At 41.0% G+C, this 18,879-nt stretch overlaps 1 protein-coding gene across 1 annotated transcript in view; it reads left to right on the top strand.

The window, feature by feature from the left end:
* LOC124555229 (glycine dehydrogenase (decarboxylating), mitochondrial) overlaps positions 1-18,879 on the top strand; it is a 316,302-nt gene that overhangs the window by 186,580 nt on the left and 110,843 nt on the right. Inside the window, exon 7 of the mRNA XM_047129086.1 lies at positions 4,811-5,013. Coding sequence (XP_046985042.1) covers positions 4,811-5,013 — 203 coding nt within the window. The remainder of the gene's footprint in view (positions 1-4,810; positions 5,014-18,879) is intronic.

Raw genomic sequence — 18,879 nt, 5'->3', positions numbered from 1 at the left:
GTACATTTTAAATTTACTTCTAAAAGTGGAATTCTATTTCCTGAATGAATTGAGACCATTTTAATTTTCTGTTTTTCTCTTTGGTGTATACCCACTCATCAAATTGAGCTGCTCCAAGTAGATGAATTTGCTGTCTGGTTCAATACTGAGGATGTTAATCTCTCTAACCCTGTTATCAAACCAATTAACATTGATAAGGCTAAAATTATGTATAATTTTAAGCTCTGTCCTTACTCTCCTGTGTTTATTCATTTTTCAGTCAAAGGAAATATAATTGTAATCTATAAATCAAACATTGCTCAGATAAGATTCATTTATGTGTACTCCTTCATCTCAGTTAAGTGACATAAAAACCTGCAGGTCTAAAGATAATGATTTTAATGAACTGTAAGCACTTTGCCAGACTTCCATATAGCAGTTATGAAGATTCCTTTATCTCAAAGTTATTGTATTATTGTACATGTATCATAATCAATTGATATGCATAGATTTTATTCTTTGTTTCTAAACTGTCTACAAGACATATTTTCATGAAATTGTGTGAAAAACCATCTCAACATTTATAAGTCACTGGAAAAAATGGTAATTCATACCCATTGTTTTTTTTCTATGACTTACTTTTAAATTTTAAGTTGTGTACTATGCTGTGACTGCTTTCAAACCAAATGATCCCTGAACTAGTTGTCATCTAATATTGTTACAGATTATTAGTCTATTGTCAGTAGAAAAAATTTTGATGTCAAAAATATTTCTCAAGAGTCAATATTAATATAAACAACCTCTGTCCGCTTGCTCTTTATTTAAACTACTGCAGCCTCATCTCAAGTACTGTATTACTGTTTTATATGGACATTCTATGAATAGTTCTCTGCATTTCACTTTCACTACAGCTCACCATGTTATTACTGTCTTTCTCCTTCATTCTGCATTTAATAAATGGCTTTATTTATTTCTACTTGCAAAATTGTGGTAAATTTTTCATTCTCACATTGTACTAGTTGTGGTGTTTGCTTTGCTGGATTAGCTGTATAAAACTGAAAGATATCTTTGAAGACACTTAGTGTTGTCTCCTTTTAGATTGTAATTGTGACCCTTCACATCCAGAGCAAACATATATATATATATATATATATATATATATATATATATATATATATATATATATATATATATATATATATATATATATATATAAAAACAAAGATAATGTGACTTACCAAAAGAAAGCACTGGCAGGTCGATAGACACACAAACAAACACACAAAATTCAAGCTTTCGCAACAAACTGTTGCCTCATCAGGAAAGAGGGAAGGAGAGGAAAAGATGAAAGGATGTGGGTTTTAAGGGAGAGGGTAAGGAGTCATTCCAATCCCGGGAGCGGAAAGACTTACCTTAGGGGGGAAAAAGGACGGGTATACACTCGCGCGCGCACACACACACACACATATCCATCCACACATATACAGACACAAGCAGACATATTTAAAGACAAAGAGTTTGGGCAGAGATGTCAGTCGAGGCGGAAGTGCAGAGGCAAAGATGTTGTTGAATGACAGGTGAGGTATGAGTGGCGGCAACTTGAAATTAGCGGAGATTGAGGCCTGGTTGATGACGGGAAGAGAGGATATATTGAAGAGCAAGTTCCCATCTCCGGAGTTCGGATAGGTTGGTGTTAGTGGGAAGTATCCAGATAACCTGGACGGTGTAACACTGTGCCAAGATGTGCTGGCCGTGCACCAAGGCATGTTTAGCCACAGGGTGATCCTCATTGCCAACAAACACTGTCTGCCTGTGTCCATTCATGCAAATGGACAGTTCGTTGCTGGTCATTCCCACATAGAATGCGTCACAGTGTAGGCAGGTCAGTTGGTAAATCACGTGGGTGCTTTCACACGTGGCTCTGCCTTTGATCGTGTACACCTTCTGGGTTACAGGACTGGAGTAGGTGGTGGTGGGAGGGTGCATGGGACAGGTTTTACACCGGGGGCGGTTACAAGGGTAGGAGCCAGAGGGTAGGGAAGGTGGTTTGGGGATTTCATAAGGATGAACTAAGAGGTTACGAAGGTTAGGTGGACGGCGGAAAGACACTCTTGGTGGAGTGGGGAGGATTTCATGAAAGATGGATCTCATTTCAGGGCAGGATTTGAGGAAGTCGTATCCCTGCTGGAGAGCCACAGTCAGAGTCTGATCCAGTCCCGGAAAGTATCCTGTCACAAGTGGAGCACTTTTGTGTTTCTTCTGTGGGATGTTCTGGGTTTGAGAGGATGAGGAAGTGGCTCTGGTTATTTGCTTCTGTACCAGGTGGGGAGGCTAGTTGCGGGATGCGAAAGCTGTTGTCAGGTTGTTGGTGTAATGGTTCAGGGATTCCGGACTGGAGCAGATTTGTTTGCCACGAAGACCTAGGCTGTAGGGAATCCTTCCCATCCCTTCCCTTCCCTGCAGCCTAGGTCTTCGTGGCAAATGAATCTGCTCCAGTCCGGAATCCCTGAACCATTACACCAACAACCTGACAACAGCTTTCGCATCCCGCAACTAGCCTCCCGACCTGGTACAGAAGCAAATAACCAGAGCCACTTCCTCATCCTCTCAAACCCAGAACATCCCACAGAAGAAACACAAAAGTGCCCCACGTGTGACAGGATACTTTCCGGGACTGGATCAGACTCTGAATGTGGCTCTCCAGCAGGGATACGACTTCCTCAAATCCTGCCCTGAAATGAGATCTGTCCTTCATGAAATCCTCGCCACTCCACCAAGAGTGTCTTTCCGCCATCCACCTAACCTTCGTAACCTCTTAGTTCATCCCTTTGAAATCCCCAAACCACCTTCCCTACCCTCTGGCTCCTACCCTTGTAACCGCCCCCAGTGTAAAACCTGTCCCATGCACCCTCCCACCACCACCTACTCCAGTCCTGTAACCCGGAAGGTGTACACGATCAAAGGCAGAGCCACGTGTGAAAGCACCCACGTGATTTACCAACTGACCTGCCTACACTGTGACGCATTCTATGTGGGAATGACCAGCAACAAACTGTCCATTCGCATGAATGGACACAGGCAGACAGTGTTTGTTGGTAATGAGGATCACCCTGTGGCTAAACATGCCTTGGTGCACGGCCAGCACATCTTGGCACAGTGTTACACCGTCCGGGTTATCTGGATACTTCCCACTAACACCAACCTATCCGAACTCCGGAGATGGGAACTTGCTCTTCAATATATCCTCTCTTCCCGTCATCAACCAGGCCTCAATCTCCGCTAATTTCAAGTTGCCGCCACTCATACCTCACCTGTCATTCAACAACATCTTTGCCTCTGCACTTCCGCCTCGACTGACATCTCTGCCCAAACTCTTTGTCTTTAAATATGTCTGCTTGTGTCTGTATATGTGTGGATGGATATGTGTGTGTGTGCGAGTGTATACCCGTCCTTTTTTCCCCCTAAGGTAAATCTTTCCACTCCCGGGATTGGAATGACTCCTTACCCTCTCCCTCAAAACCCACATCCTTTCGTCTTTCCCTCTCCTTCCCTCTTTCCTGTTGAGGCAACAGTTTGTTGCGAAAGCTTGAATTTTGTGTGTATGTTTGTGTTTGTTTGTGTGTCTATTGACGTGCCAGCGCTTTCGTTTGGTAAGGAATGTTTCCCTCTATATATATATATATATATATATATATATATATATATATATATATATATATATATATATATATATATATATATATATATATATATATATATATATATATATATATGTGTGTGATTATTCTCAGTTCTGCCTTGTCTGTCTGTCATGGTTATATGATTTTTCCATTATAATTCCTGACTGCTTCTCACAAGTTTCAGAATATATTCATTCAACTCAATATATACTATAGCACTTCTACTCTGTTTTATTTTAATCATTACTATTAATTATACTGCCATTTAACATGATGATAGAGAAATTGTAGTGGAATATAAATCCAGAAACAAATATGAACCATGACAAACTTCGGAGTCAGTGGTTGTGTCCTCTAACCTCATTGTCATTTCCCACATTCAAGTCTATGATTACTTCATTTTCTAGATTCTTCTACATCTTGCTTATTTTATTTGGTATGCTTTCTCTTCTATGTTTATATCCCTCAACTGGGCACAGTTAGAAATAAATTAAAGTAACAAACAGAAAAACTAAGAAAGTTGCAGTTATTTGACACTTACAGAAAATGAAATCAGTGGGTTGAACTAAAGTTGTAGTTATAAAAACAAATTAAATAATCTTTCCTAGAGTTAGAAGAATAACACAAACCAATAAATGTGCTGTAGAGAAATACAGATGCCAACAGCATACTACAGCTGAACTTTGTCAAATGCTCTCCATCTAGTGAAACTATGTATGAAACACAGTGAATGATAATGCTAAAATGTGTGAAACAGTTTGAAATGAACACAGCACACACATTTCAGATGCATTTATATAATAAAAGGAATAAGCTTATTACAACAGATTTTGAAGATGAGTAATTTCATTCTGATAAAATCATTAAACAGCACATGATAAATAGAACACTAATAGATGGGAACAAACTTATATCAGCATTACAGATTTAGTTATCTTACTGCATAAACATGGTGTTATCATAAAATATTTTTATCATGAAATATTGTTGAAGGCACAATAAGAAAATAAGAGACTTATTTACAGAAAAGTCATGAATTTAAACTGACAGCTAAAAATTAATGTTAAAATTGTAATGAGCTCTATTATTTTGCTTAGTATTTCATTCTTTTAAACATCAGGGACTCTATTGCATCTGAGATTGTTTTTCAGAGATGCTGGAGGTCATGATGCCTATCGATTGGCTTTGCAGACTCGAGAGCAACACATCCGTCGAGATAAGGCAACTAGTAACATTTGTACAGCTCAGGCTCTGCTGGCCAATATGGCTGCAATGTATGCCGTGTACCATGGACCAGAAGGGCTTCGCAAGATCGGTCAACGTGTCCATATGTCTGCTCTTATTCTAGCAGCAGGTACACTATCAGATGCTCATGACTGTAGTTATAGCTTATAAGAATGCATTTTACAGATAAGAAGGAATAGCAACTTTGGATACCTGTGGTATTAATGTAGTGCAATAGAAAATGTAAAACACAGAGCTCTGTTAAAGAACTACAGCTTAAACTGAAATATTTAATTGGCCTAAAATATTACTTTTATAAAAACAGTCAGTGAATGAGTATAAATTCTAGTAGTGAAGAAAATGTGTATGCTACAAAATGTAATAGGCACCAAGAGTCTGGTAATTCATTTCCAGTTTTAGACAGTAGGTTAAATAATGTTGAAGTTGTAGGCTTAATATGTACTTTCCTCAAAATGATAAATTCTTTCCAGTTTTTTGTTTCATTCTGTTTTGTACAAATTGTCATGCGTATTCATATGGATATCATATTACCAAGGAAGTTACACAATAAGAAAGACATTATACATCCTCTATGTAGAAACATCTCCTACTCTGGTGACATGAACCAGAGTAAATGTGCTGCTTTCAATTGTTCATTTTATGCTGCCATATCATCTTTATGAGCAATACTGTGGCATAATTCTGTTTGTAAATGACATTCTTTTCTACAGTCTCACAGAATGTGAAAATTTTCAGAACTGAATTTGAATTTTAAGATGTATTTTACAAGAAAATGATATCCATTTTGATATCCATTGTATAGGAGAAACCAAATCATGAAAAAACTAGAAACAGTTTTTCATCTTAGCAAAAGTACATATCAAGTATACAAGTGCAATACAATTTTACCCACTGTTTAAAACAAGAAATGGATAAACAGAAAATGGATTACCAGATGTTGTTGTTGTTGTAGATGAGCAACTAAAAATTTGTTTGCAGGACAAAATTTATGCTATTTACATTTGCACATGGTAGAAATTTTGGAATTAACCTTGTAGATGGCTAAGTATGTGTCCAAAGCATTATTATGGTGAATAGACACCACACACATAAATAACTTGTTTCAAATGAACTCTGCAGGTGAGTCCATATCAGAGTCATGGCAGTTCAAACAATCATGAGCAGTCCAAAACAAATCCCAGTTAATAATGTAGCCACAACGATAGGCAAGAGGAGTAATCTATGCACTGTCATGCAGAACAGAGCTGTGGAAATAGTGTAGTGATGGGGCAGCCATGGACCTCAGCAGCCCATGTGATCCGTTGCAGTTAGCTATCAATGATGGGTTTGTCAATGGCAGCAGCACTAGTTTCCAAGTCAGATGCTAAATATACTGGGTGGTGCACCATCACTGGGCCCAGAGGATGGAGCATAACTACGTCCTCCCAAATATGTCACATGGAGTTAGAAACAGTATAATGGATGCTTGTCATTGGGAGCACCAGTGTTCGGTGGGTCATGGAGCTCACCAGAGAAATAGCTGGCAGGTTGGAAAGAAGGCCAGTATTGACTCTGTCTGCTTTCTGGGAATCACATCTGAAATGTGAAGGAGGCTTTGCCAGCAACGACTGAGCACACTCAGTGCATCCAGCTGCAAATCATCGCTCATGTCAGCAGGGATGATCCCTGCAACCTGGTTTCAGAGACTATCTTTGGTTCCTACTGGCATGTGGCTGTTTTGGTTTGGAGTCAAGTGAAAGGCTTAAAACAGAGATTCAGACAATTATATGAAATTGTTTGATGCAGATTTCTCAACCCCCTCTAATGGGTGGAGAATTGTAGGATCCTCTTTAATAGGTCAGGCATGCACTACATGCGAGAAGTTAGGTTATCAGAGAGCATGTGGTGCGCACATATAAGCTTTTTAGGATAGTGATAGTCCTCCACAAGCCTGATAACATGCATTCTGATTTCAGATTGGGAAGAATAGTATCACCATTAATTAAAGAAAGTAGCTTTCATTGTGGTAAATTGAAAAAAAAAATACTATTGCATTATTCCATTGAAGGAACATCTATAGCATGATCATGGAACTAGTCTCTTGAGTACTGATCAAGAGTTTGAGACTCCAACAGGTTGGATTAAAGGAAAACATTGGGGCAATTTGGAAGTGTGCTACTAGATTAGTTACTGACAGGTTCAGTCAACACACAAATGTTATGGAGAGCCATCCTGAACTCAAATGGGAATCTCTGGAGGGAAGAGAATGTTGTTTTCACAAAATACTGTTAAGAAAGTTTCGTGGACAGGCATGTGCAGCTGACAGCACAATGACCTGCTGTTGCTAATTTACATTTTGTGGAATGATTGTCAAAACAAGATAAGAGAAATTAGGGCTCATATGGACGGTTGTAGATAGTTATTTTTCCCTTGGTCCATTTGCAAGTGGAATAGGAAATGAAATGATTAATATTGGTACATGGTAACCTCTGCCATGCAACATAAAGTTGTTTGCAGAGTATGTGTGTAGATGTAGACATAAATGCTAACAATACTCACATAGTGTTAGGGACAGAAACCCGGCTAAACCAGATGTTAACAGCATTCAAATCCTAAATTCCAATTAGAATGTAGATCAAAAAGATAGAGTGGGCTCTGGTATCCCTGCCTTATGAGTTTGAAAACCCATCAGAACACATGGACCTAGAAGACAGCCACTAGGTGGTGTTCCTAATATTTGTGAGCACTCCTGTTGCCACCTCAGTGCTAAATGTGGGCCATGCCCCGCACACTAGACTGTTGGTCTCACAGCTGCTCTATAAAGCTAGCAGCACAGGAATCTGAACCCCATTAGTATGGCTACATCTAGGTTATCGATTTGGTTCACTCTCGGGACTTTTCATTCTCTTGTTTCATCTTCATTGTTTGTCAAACACTGTTGTTGTCTTTCCATGGTTTTTGGTGACTCACTGTCAACATCCTCAGCTTGTCGGCCAGTGTCTTCTGGTTGTGTCTGGCTCTGGTTACAGTAATATGGCAAAAAGGTTACCAGTGTCTTATGAGTGCAAAATTTGTGCAACTCGTGCAATAGCAATAGCAACAGCAACAGCTGCTCCTGCAGCAACAATTGCAACAGCAGTTCCAACAGCAGTTGCAGCTGCAAACCAACATGTTGCATCAGGGAATTAAGCTATTGTCAGAATACTTGCAGGGTCAGGGTTCACAATTCATTGAGCTTGTGATAGTGCCCCAGGTGGAGTCCCACACACCCTCATTTCCCTTCACTGGAGTCATTTTTCTTACTAAAGAATGTGGCTCCCCTCTCAAATCCAGTTGCACATCATATTCGAGGAGATGTGTTCATTGCTCTCAAACTATTATTCACAATGATTCCATGTGGTGGCTTCATGCCTTGAGTTCCATCAATACCACAAGCAACCAGGTCAGACATATCACTCGGTGGTGATGGATTTGCGAGGACAGAGTCAATGTTGTGATTTCACTTGCGCAAGCCCCTCTTGCAAAACCTTATATGTGGATTCCTTGATTCAAGATGTGCTGGTTCAATTGGCCCGTCAAGCTGGACAGTGCTTCCTTGGACAATATTTTGAAAATTGTGCATTTTTTTGAGATTATGCAGGCAGCAAAAGAATGCCTTATGGCTTACCCCATTGTAGCAGTGGTTCAACCGCCACCAAGGGGTCAGAATTCTCATAAGCCCTTTTCTTGACACTGGCATTGTGATTTATCACTTTCAGATGTTTCAGTGGCTTTCAAGCAGTCAGTCACACCATGTTGATGTAAGCAGCAAGATCTCCCATCTTGTCCTGACTGTTTCATGACTCACCAAAGAGTGGACTGTGCAGATATCTGTGCACACTGTGGAAAGGATGGGCATCTTCAAACTGTCTGCCGTCAAGCATCAGAACAGTCAAACACCACTCCACATTTATGTCAAGGGATCATGCAAGAACTCCAGGCTGTTGTTCCCCTGGGCAATCCTTCCACCACCACAGGACATTCATTTCAAAGTAAACACAGGAGTGATGGTTTCCCTGGTGAACCTCCCAACATATGCTTGTCTAAGTTATGCAGCATTGGTCCTGCCCTCCAGCAAGTTGGTTGCATATGGTGACTACTAAATTCCCTTCAGAGGTTGGTTCACAACTACAGGAAAATACAAGAAGGTCACACAGCTCATTATGCAATTTGTTGTCAATAGTCACTCGGCTGACAATATTTTCAGCCTGGATGTCTTCTTGCTGGATGGGTTTGCTATCAAGGATGAAGTTCAGGTTGTCTCAGACATGGTTCCCTTTCAGGAACTTCAGGACCTTTGCGCCTCTTTTGTGTCTCTGTTTGAACCTGGTCTGGGTTGCATTACAAATTTTAGGGTGCATATTTCTCTAAATGCAGATGCAGTACACCATTTCTGTTGGGCAAGTCTGCTTCCGGTCTCCCTGTGAATGGCCATTAAGCTCAAACTAGATCATCTTCATGAAGCTGGGGTATTGAATCTGTCAGAACTAGAGCATTGAAAAGTGGCTCACACTGCTGAATGCCTTTGGAAGACACAGGAAATTCCTGTGATTCTTTCTTATTAATTAAAAGAGCAGCTAATGTTCTGCCCTAAAATAATTATGAGTTTCTAGAGTTGTTTTCTTTTTCTGACTTTTTACTGTGAAACTGAACTTTTGTAAGAAATTTTATTTGTGTTTAGCAACAAATTTTTGAAGAAATTCAAAAATATGTGAAGAAGAGCAGTAGGCAATAATTTCTCCATGTCCTCTTTTGACCTGTTTTATGTAAAGTGATGTCAGCTCTGCATATTTCATAACATCTGGAAAGCATCCTTCATGTAATGACTATTTTATTATTGCAGACTATGGGTGTGTTATTTTCTTTGAAACTGCTTTTATTACTTCAGTCAATATTCATTCTATCCCATTTTATTTCCCATTTCTATCCTAAGGACTCAATTATGGAATTTCATTTTGCTTAAACAACCAGCTATATCAGTTACTGATTTATAGACATATATAAGAAAAAACGTCATTGAACTGTTCAGTCTCAGTGACTAACAGACAACTCTGTTTGCAAGGCATGATTGTCCTAGACTAGTGTAGAAATAATCACAAGGGCAGTGCAAAGACAAAGTCTGATTAACAACAGGGCATCAGTAGTTACGGTTGTAGGCAGAGATTGTGGAGCACCTCCACATTTGCACTAACATGTTGACCATCTCAAAAATTTCTGCTGCAACCTCTAACCTCTGCAAAAGGGTTAGTGCAAGGTTCACCCCCCCCCCCCCCCCCAAGGTCCAATCAGTCATGAAATGGAAACCACAGTGAAAGTCAAAAATGTTTTATTTGCAATATTTGGTTACACCTTCCACCTACTTCTCTACATAGTCACTGATCTGATTTAAGACATTTGTCATTGCATGGCACCAACTTTCCAGTACCCTCATCATAGAAGACAGCCACCTTTGCTGTCTGTCAGTGTTCTATGCTAGTCTTCAGCTCATTGTCTGTACCAAAATGCTGTCATCACAGGGAGCAGTACATGTGAGCAAAGAGATGAAAATTAGAGGGAGCTATGTCCAGGCTGTATGGTGGGTGAGCAAACACTTCCCATCTAAAATGCTACAGTAACAGTTTTGCTGCAGCTTTTGTATGTGACCAAGCATTGTCATGAAGACAGACAATGTCTTATGACAACATTCCTCTTTCTTTGTTCTGAATTGCCATTTGTAGAAGATTTTCTCAAATAGCCAGATACACTCACTAAACAAGATCATCAGTTGACACTTGCTTACTTCCCTGACTGCCTGAATCATGAACATCTGTATGTCTGGCTTTCCAGCTTCAAAGTTCTTGCACCATTGCAACACTTCACTGCCATGCATAACAGTTGCATTTTGTGGGCTGCATGAAATCAAGTGGAACCCGTCAACATGAAGAAATCGAATGTCAGCATGCGCTTCACACTCAGCAGGATAGTCTGTTGTTCTAGGCATATTTATGTTCTCTCTGTAGAAAAATGTGATGTGAAACAATTGATCGACAGGCAACACATCTGCACAAAGCTTCATCTGGGTCTGTGATCTTATACATACAAATGGGTGACATCACCAACTAATGTGGGCCCATTGGACAGAAATGTTTTAAGAAAAAGCTTGTTTAATGGTAGAAGGAAAAAACTGCCATGGCAAGCATACAGGGAGGAAAATTTATGTGACAATCAGGATGTGTAGTAAAGACAGTTGGTGGACTGGCTTGTCATTTGTGACATTTCCTGCAAGGTTAGGGTTATGTTAGTGGCAGGTATAATGCAATTGCCTGGTACCAACATCAGTGCCCAAGTTCATCGTAAAGATGTCAGTCCAAATTGATGTGACTGTACTATGTGCTGCTGTGGGCACCTCACTACTATGATGTGTTACCGCGTCAGTGGGTGTGTGGACTCAGCAGCAGGCCCTGGGTAGGTTGCAGCTCCCTCATCTGTGTTGCCCAGCTAGGCTGCATCATGAGCTGAGGCAGCCTTGCTTCTGTGCTGGTGACTAAGTGGTGGGGGAGCTCCGATGGTGTGGCTCAGGCTTCCTGCAAGATGACCCCTCAGGCAACTGATATGTATAAGAATTTTGCTGCAGATGTTACCCATCTTGCCCTGCTGCTTCTGCTGGATGCTGGCTGCCACTCATGGTGGGCTGACTGCAATGGCTGATGTCTTCTTGGTTCGCCCAGTTGGAGGAGCAGTTTGGGTGATCCTGTTAGCTGAGCACTGAAGGTGAAGGCAGGTGCCTCCTGGTTGGTGATCCCATCCCTCCCTCCCTCCCTCCCTCCCTCCCTCCCTCCCTCCCAGTGGGGGCAGGCTGCTCTTCTGTCTCAGAATTCAGGTAATGTGCAAATTCTACACACAGTTGCTCAACTAAGAACTTGATGAACCTCTGGGCATTGTGACAATACTTAACTATGTGGCTTTCTCCTGGGCACCTGAAGCACTGGGGCTTAGGGTCCAAGCATGGGGGCAGAGCTTCCACTTTAACAGGGAAGCCCAAGAGCTTCTGCTGCTTGAAGACATAGCTGCAGTTGCTGTCCCTTTGCACAGTGATGACAAACAGCGGTGGCCTCTTTTTATTGGTTTGGTTGTACAGCTTGAGTGCCACATCCACAAAATCAGCTCTTAGCAGCCCTTCTTGGAGTGCTGTCTCATCACAAATCCAAGGCACCTCCCAGAAGAGTGCCTTGGTTGTCTTGTCATGCTACTTTTGTGGCTTCTTCTTCTTCTTCTTCTTCTTCTTCTTGGGCACTGCAACAATGTGGACAGCCACAGTGCCCTTAAGTGCCATGAAGTCAATCATGCTCACTGCCTGTATCTCAACCATGGTTTCTGAATCAACAGACTTGACACCAAGTTTGAGATGTAGCAGTTCAACATCTTGTCATACAGTTCAGTCCATCCTGTGCCTCTGCACTGGATATGTGGAGGAGGGACTGGTGTACTGAAGTCTGCTTGAGGCAATCAATGAGTTCATTGAGCAGAACTGCTGATGGCTCCTTCACAAAGTCTGCTTTCCTTTGTGTGGCTTGTCTACCCTTGCCCATGCTACAGTTGCAGAAAAAGATGAATTTTGCTCATGTTGTAAAAATAACACCCACAAACTTTCAAAATTTTGCAATCACTAGCAGCATGAGCATGCCTTCTCAACTTTCCTTCAGTAGAAACAGTGGAGAATGTAATGACAGTGATATGCTTATTTCAGTTGCTGAGGTTGAGCTGGTTGAGCTGTGGGTAAGGGACATAATATCTAGGCAGCAACATGCAGAGCAGAGCCAATTCGGTAGTGCACTGCCAGTGCTATGTAGATATGGGTCAAGGACATCATCCACCATGGTTTGGTCTTGGTGTGAGGTTTATTGATTTCTGCCCAGCCAATCCACTAGATACGAGGGCAGTTCAATAAGGAATGCAACACATTTTTTTGGTTGAAAAAACCGGAAATTTCTTGTGGAATATTTTCAAACATTCCCACTTCGTCTCGTATAGTTTCATTGACTTCCGACAGGTGGCAGCGCTGTATGGAACTGTTAAAATGGCGTCTGTAACTGATGTGTGTTGCAAACAACGGGCAGTGATCGACTTTCTTTTGGCGGAAAACCAGGGCATCTCAGATATTCATAGGCGCTTGCAGAATGTCTACGGTGATCTGGCAGTGGACAAAAGCATGGTGAGTCGTTGGGCAAAGCGTGTGTCATCATCGCCGCAAGGTCAAGCAAGACTGTCTGATCTCCCGCGTGCGGGCCGGCCGTGCACAGCTGTGACTCCTGCAATGGCGGAGCGTGCGAACACACTTGTTCAAGATGATCGATGGATCACCATCAAACAACTCAGTGCTCAACTTGACATCTCTGTTGGTAGTGCTGTCACAATTGTTCACCAGTTGGGATATTCAAAGGTTTGTTCCCGCTGGGTCCCTCGTTGTCTAACCGAACACCATAAAGAGCAAAGGAGAACCATCTGTGCGGAATTGCTTGCTCGTCATGTGGCTGAGGGTGACAATTTCTTGTCAAAGATTGTTACAGGCGATGAAACATGGGTTCATAACTTCGAACCTGAAACAAAACGGCAATCAATGGAGTGGCGCCACACCCACTCCCCTACCAAGAAAAAGTTTAAAGCCATACCCTCAGCCAGTAAAGTCATGGTTACAGTCTTCTGGGACGCTGAAGAGGTTATTCTGATCGATGTCCTTCCCCATGGTCAAATGATCAACTCTGAAGTGTATTGTGCTACTCTTCAGAAATTGAAGAAATGACTTCAGCGTGTTCGTAGGCACAAAAACCTGAACGAACTTCTCCTTCTTCATGACAACGCAAGACCTCACACAAGTCTTCTCACCCGATAGGAGCTCACAAAACTTCAGTGGACTGTTCTTCCTCATGCACCCTACAGCCCCGATCTCACACCGTTGGATTTCCATATGTTTGGCCCAATGAAGGACGCAATCCGTGGGAGGCACTACGCAGATGATGAAGAAGTTATTGATGCAGTACGACGTTGGCTCCGACATCGACCAGTGGAATGGTACCGTGCAGGCATACAGGCCCTCATTTCAAGGCGGTGTAAGGCCGTAGCACTGAATGGAGATTACGTTGAAAAATAGTGTTGTGTAGCTAAAAGATTGGGGAATAACATGGTGTATTTCAATGCTGAATAAAACAACCCCTGTTTCAGAAAAAAAATGTGTTGCATTACTTATTGAACTGCCCTCATAATTGCTTGATATGTTGCCAACATTGAGTCCAGAGATACAGCAGTTGTCTCTGGCAAATAACAAATTATTAAGCAGATTTGTCACATGCACAATAATGCACAAGACATAACAAACTTCCACAAATATGGAAAAATAACAGAGGTCAGTGAGTGGAAGGAAGTAATGACATCCATGTCAACTGCATGCAGTAACTTACATGTGCCAGCTGAATAACCCAGCTGGAACTGGTTCCTTATGTGAATTTTGCATCCTTAGTTGGTTCTTTGCTGTATTAACCTCCATTCTTCATTTGGAGAGCACTAGTCTGTACGACTGTGTCTTGTATTATGTAACAAGTAATGAATCTTTGTTTTACTGTACAAATTCTGGGCCATTTTAAATACCTTATGTTTATTAGGTTCAAAAAAGCACGTGGTGATAGGCTGTGAAGTTCCTTTGCTTCTGTAAGATACAAATGGTGTCTACAGTCAAATGAATGAATTCCCAGCATTTACTAAGGGATGCTAGCCATTACTAACAATAAATATTAAAAGGCTGTAGAGCTCAGTTCATTTTTACATATTTTGGTTAGTATCATAGCAGGTGAAAGCAACAAAAGCCCAAATGCTTTCTATTAAATTGTAAGAACCATGTAACTGATAAAAATATTTTTAAAAATTTTCTAATTAAAATTGGCAATCTTCTGTGAACCAGCTCACTCACAATTTAAGATCACTGTGGAGTAAATTCCTATAATTTTCAATTAAAAATAGAAAAACATTATTAGGTAAATAGTTATTAAATGAAAATTGATGACTACAAAGACTGATAGAATTTAGCAAAGAAAAATAAAGGAAAAACATGAAGGCAGTTATGAATTACAGAAGACTGTTGATTTTGTATCCCCCTTTAGCACATTAGTAATTTCAAAGTACATTAAAGCAAATTTGCTATGCCTTCCAGTGCAAACCTATTCTTAAAACTCCTTAAGGTCCCAAGGTCCCTCACCCCCACCCCCATGAACCATGGACCTTACCGCTGGTGGGGAGGATTGTGTGCCTCAGCGACACAGATAGCCGTACCGTAGGTGCAACCACAGTGGATGCGTATATGTTGAGAGGCCGGACAAACATGTGGCTCGTGAAGAGGGGCAGCAGCCTGTTCAGTAGTTGCAGGGGCAACAGTCTGGATGATTGACTGATCTGGCCTTGTAACACTAATCAAAACGGCCTTGCTGTGCTGGTATTGCGAATGGCTGAAAGCAAGAGGAAACTACAGCCGTAATTTTTCCCAAGGGCATGCAGCTTTACTGTATAGTTTACTGTATAGTTAAATGATGATGGTTTCCTTTTGGGTAAAATAATCCAGAGGTAAAATAGTCCCCCATTCAAATCTTTGGGCGGGGACTACTCAGGAGGACGTTGTTATCAGGAGAAAGAAAACTGGCACTCTACGGATAAGAGCATGGAATGTCAGATCCCTTAATCAGGCAGGTAGGTTAGAAAATTTAAAAAGGGAAATGGATAGATTAAAGTTAGATATAGTGGGAATTAGTGAAGTTCGGTGGCATGAGGAACAAGACTTCTGGTCAGGTGAATACAGGGTTATAAATACAAAATCAAATTGGGGCAATGAAAGCGTAGGTTTAATAATCAATAAAAACTAGGAGTGCAAGTAAGCTACTACAAACAGCATAGTGAACACATTATTGTGGCCAAGATAGACAAGAGTCCATGCCTACCACAGTAGTACAAGTTTATATGCCAACTAGCTCTGCAGATGACGAAGAGACCGATCAAATGTATGGTGAGATAAAAGAAATTATTCAGTTAGTGAAGGGAGACAAAAATTTAATAGTCATGGGTGACTGGAATTCAATAGTAGTGATAGGAAGGGAAGGTAATGTAGCAGGTGAATATGGAATGGGGGTATAGAATAAAAGAGGAAGTTGCCTGGTAGACTTCTGCACAGAGCACAACTTAATCATAGCTAACACTTGGTTCAAGAACCATGAAAGAAGATTGTATGCATGGAAGAGACCTGGAGATATTGTAAGGTTTTGGATAGATTATATAATGGTAAGACAGAGATTTAGGAACCAGGTTTTAAATTGGAAGACATTTCCATGGGCAGATGTGGACTCTGACCACAATCTATTGGTTATGAACTGTAGATTAAAACTGAAGAAACTGTAAAAAGGTGGGACTTTAAGGAGATGGGACCTGAATAAACTTAAAGAACCAGAAGCTCTAGAGACATTCAGGGAGAGAATTAGGTAACCATTGACAGGAAAGGGGGAAAGAAATGCAATAGAAAAAGAATGGGTAGCTTTGAGGGATGAAATAGTGAAGGCATCAGAGGATCAAGTAGGAAAAAAGACAAGGGCTAATAGAATGCCTTGGGTAACAGAAGATATATTGAATTTAATTGATGAATGGAGAAAATATAAAAATGTGGTAAGTGAAGCAGGCAAAAAGGAATACAAACGTCTCAAAAATGAGATTGGCAGGAAGTGCAGAATGGCTAAGCAGGGATGGCTAGAGGACAAATGTGAGGATGTAGAGGCATATCTCACTAGGGGCATGATAGATACTGCCTACAGGAAAATTAAAGAGACCTTTGGAGAAAAGAGAACCATTTGTATGAATATCAAGAGCTCAGATGGGAACCCAGTTCTAAGCAAAGAAGGGAAAGCAGAAAGGTGGAAGGAGTATATAGAGGGTCTATACAAGGGCGATGTACTCGAGGATAATATTATGGAAGGGAAAGAGGATGTAGATTAAGATGAAATGGGAGATATGATACTGTGTGATGAGTTTGACAGAGCACTGAAAGACCTAAGTCAAAACAAGGCCCTGGGAGTAGACAACATTCCAATATCTACTGAGAGCCTTGGGAGAGCCAGGCCTAACAAAACTATACCATCTGTTGAGCAAGATGTATGAGACAGGCAAAATACCCTCAGATGTCAAGAAGAATATAATAATTCCAATCCCAAAGAAGGCAGGTGTTGACAGATGTGAAAATTACCCAACTATCAGTTTAATAAGCCGTGGATGCAAAATACTAACACGAATTATTTACAGACGAATGGAAAAGCTGGTAGAAGCCGACCTCAGGGAAGATCAGTTTGGGTTCTGTAAAAATGTTGGAAAACTTGAGGCAATACTGACCCTATGACGTATTTTAGAAGATAGATTAAGGAAAGGCAAACCTATGTTTCTAGCATTTTTAGACTTAGAGAAAGCTATTGACAATGTTGACTGGAATACTCTCTTTCAAATTCTGAAGGTGACAGGAGCAAAATACAGGGAACGAAAGGCTATTTACAATTTGTACAGAAACCAGAAGGCAGTTATAAGAGTTGAGGGGTATGAAAGGAAAGCAGTGGTTGGGAAGGGACTGAGACAGGTTTGTAGCCTATCCCCGATGTTATTCAATCTGTATACTGAGCAAGCAGTAAAGAAAACAAAATTCGGAGTAGGAATTAAAATCCATGGAGAAGAAATAAAAACTTTGAGGTTCACCGATGACATTGTAATTGAATGGACAGTGTCTTGAATGGAGGATATAAGATGAACATCAACAAAAGCAAAATGAGGATAATGGAATGTAGTCAAATTAAGTCGGGTGATGCTGAGGGAATTAGGTTAGGTAATGAGACACTTAAAGTAGTGAAGGAGTTTTGCTATATGGGGAGCAAAATAAGTGATGATGCTTGAAGTACAAAGGATATAAAATGTTGACTGGCAATGGCAAGGAAAGCCTTTCTGAAGAAGAGAAATTTGTTAACAACAAGTATAGATTTAAGTGTCAGCGAGTTGCTTCTGAAAATATTTGTATGGAGTGTAGCCATGTATGGAAGTGAAACATGGAAGATAACTGGTTTAGACAAGAAGAAAATAGAAGCTTTCGAAATGTGGTGCAACAGGAGAATGCTGAAGATTAGATGAATAGATCACATAACTAATGAGAAGGTACTGGATAGAATTGGGGAGAAGAGAAATTTGTGGCTCAACTTGACTAAAAGAAGGGATCAGTTGGTAGGACATATTCTGAGGCATCAAGGGATCACCAGTTTAGTGGTGGTGGTTAGTGTTTAACGTCCCATCGACAACGAGGTCATCAGAGACGGAGCGCAAGCTCGGGTTAGGGAAGGACGGGTAAGGAAATCGGCCGTGCCCTTTCAAAGGAACCATGCCGGCATTTGCCTGAAACGATTTAGGGAAATCACGGAAAACCTAAATCAGGATGGCCGGAGACGGGATTGAACCGTCGTTCTCCCGAATGTGAGTCCAGTGTGCTTACCACTGCGCCACCTCGCTCGGTCACCAGTTTAGTATTGGAGGGCAGCATGAAGGGTAAAAATCGAAGAGGGAGACCAAGAGTTGAATACACCAAACAGATTCAGAAGGATGTAGGTTGCAGTAGGTACTGGGAGACAAAGAAGCTTGCACAGGATAGAATAGCATGGAGAGCTGCATCAAACCAGTCTCTGGACTGAAGACAACAACAACAACAACAACAATGTCCCTCTCAGTTTCCAGTCTTTTCAGGCACAATCTGGGAAAGTCTGGTGGTGCAAAAGACAGATCATCATCAGAAGAAGCATAAGTTAATTGTTCTAGTATGCATCCAATTTTATGTTGGAAGTGAGCTATGTATCTGGAAGAGAGAAAGTTTCAAGTAATTAGAGAAGCTACCCTTTCCCATTTTCTAAAGCAAGAAAGTCATGAAGAA

This window comes from Schistocerca americana, chromosome X (assembly GCF_021461395.2).
Source record: "Schistocerca americana isolate TAMUIC-IGC-003095 chromosome X, iqSchAmer2.1, whole genome shotgun sequence".
NCBI lineage: Eukaryota > Metazoa > Arthropoda > Insecta > Orthoptera > Acrididae > Schistocerca > Schistocerca americana.
This window is presented reverse-complemented; position numbering and strand designations above follow the sequence as displayed.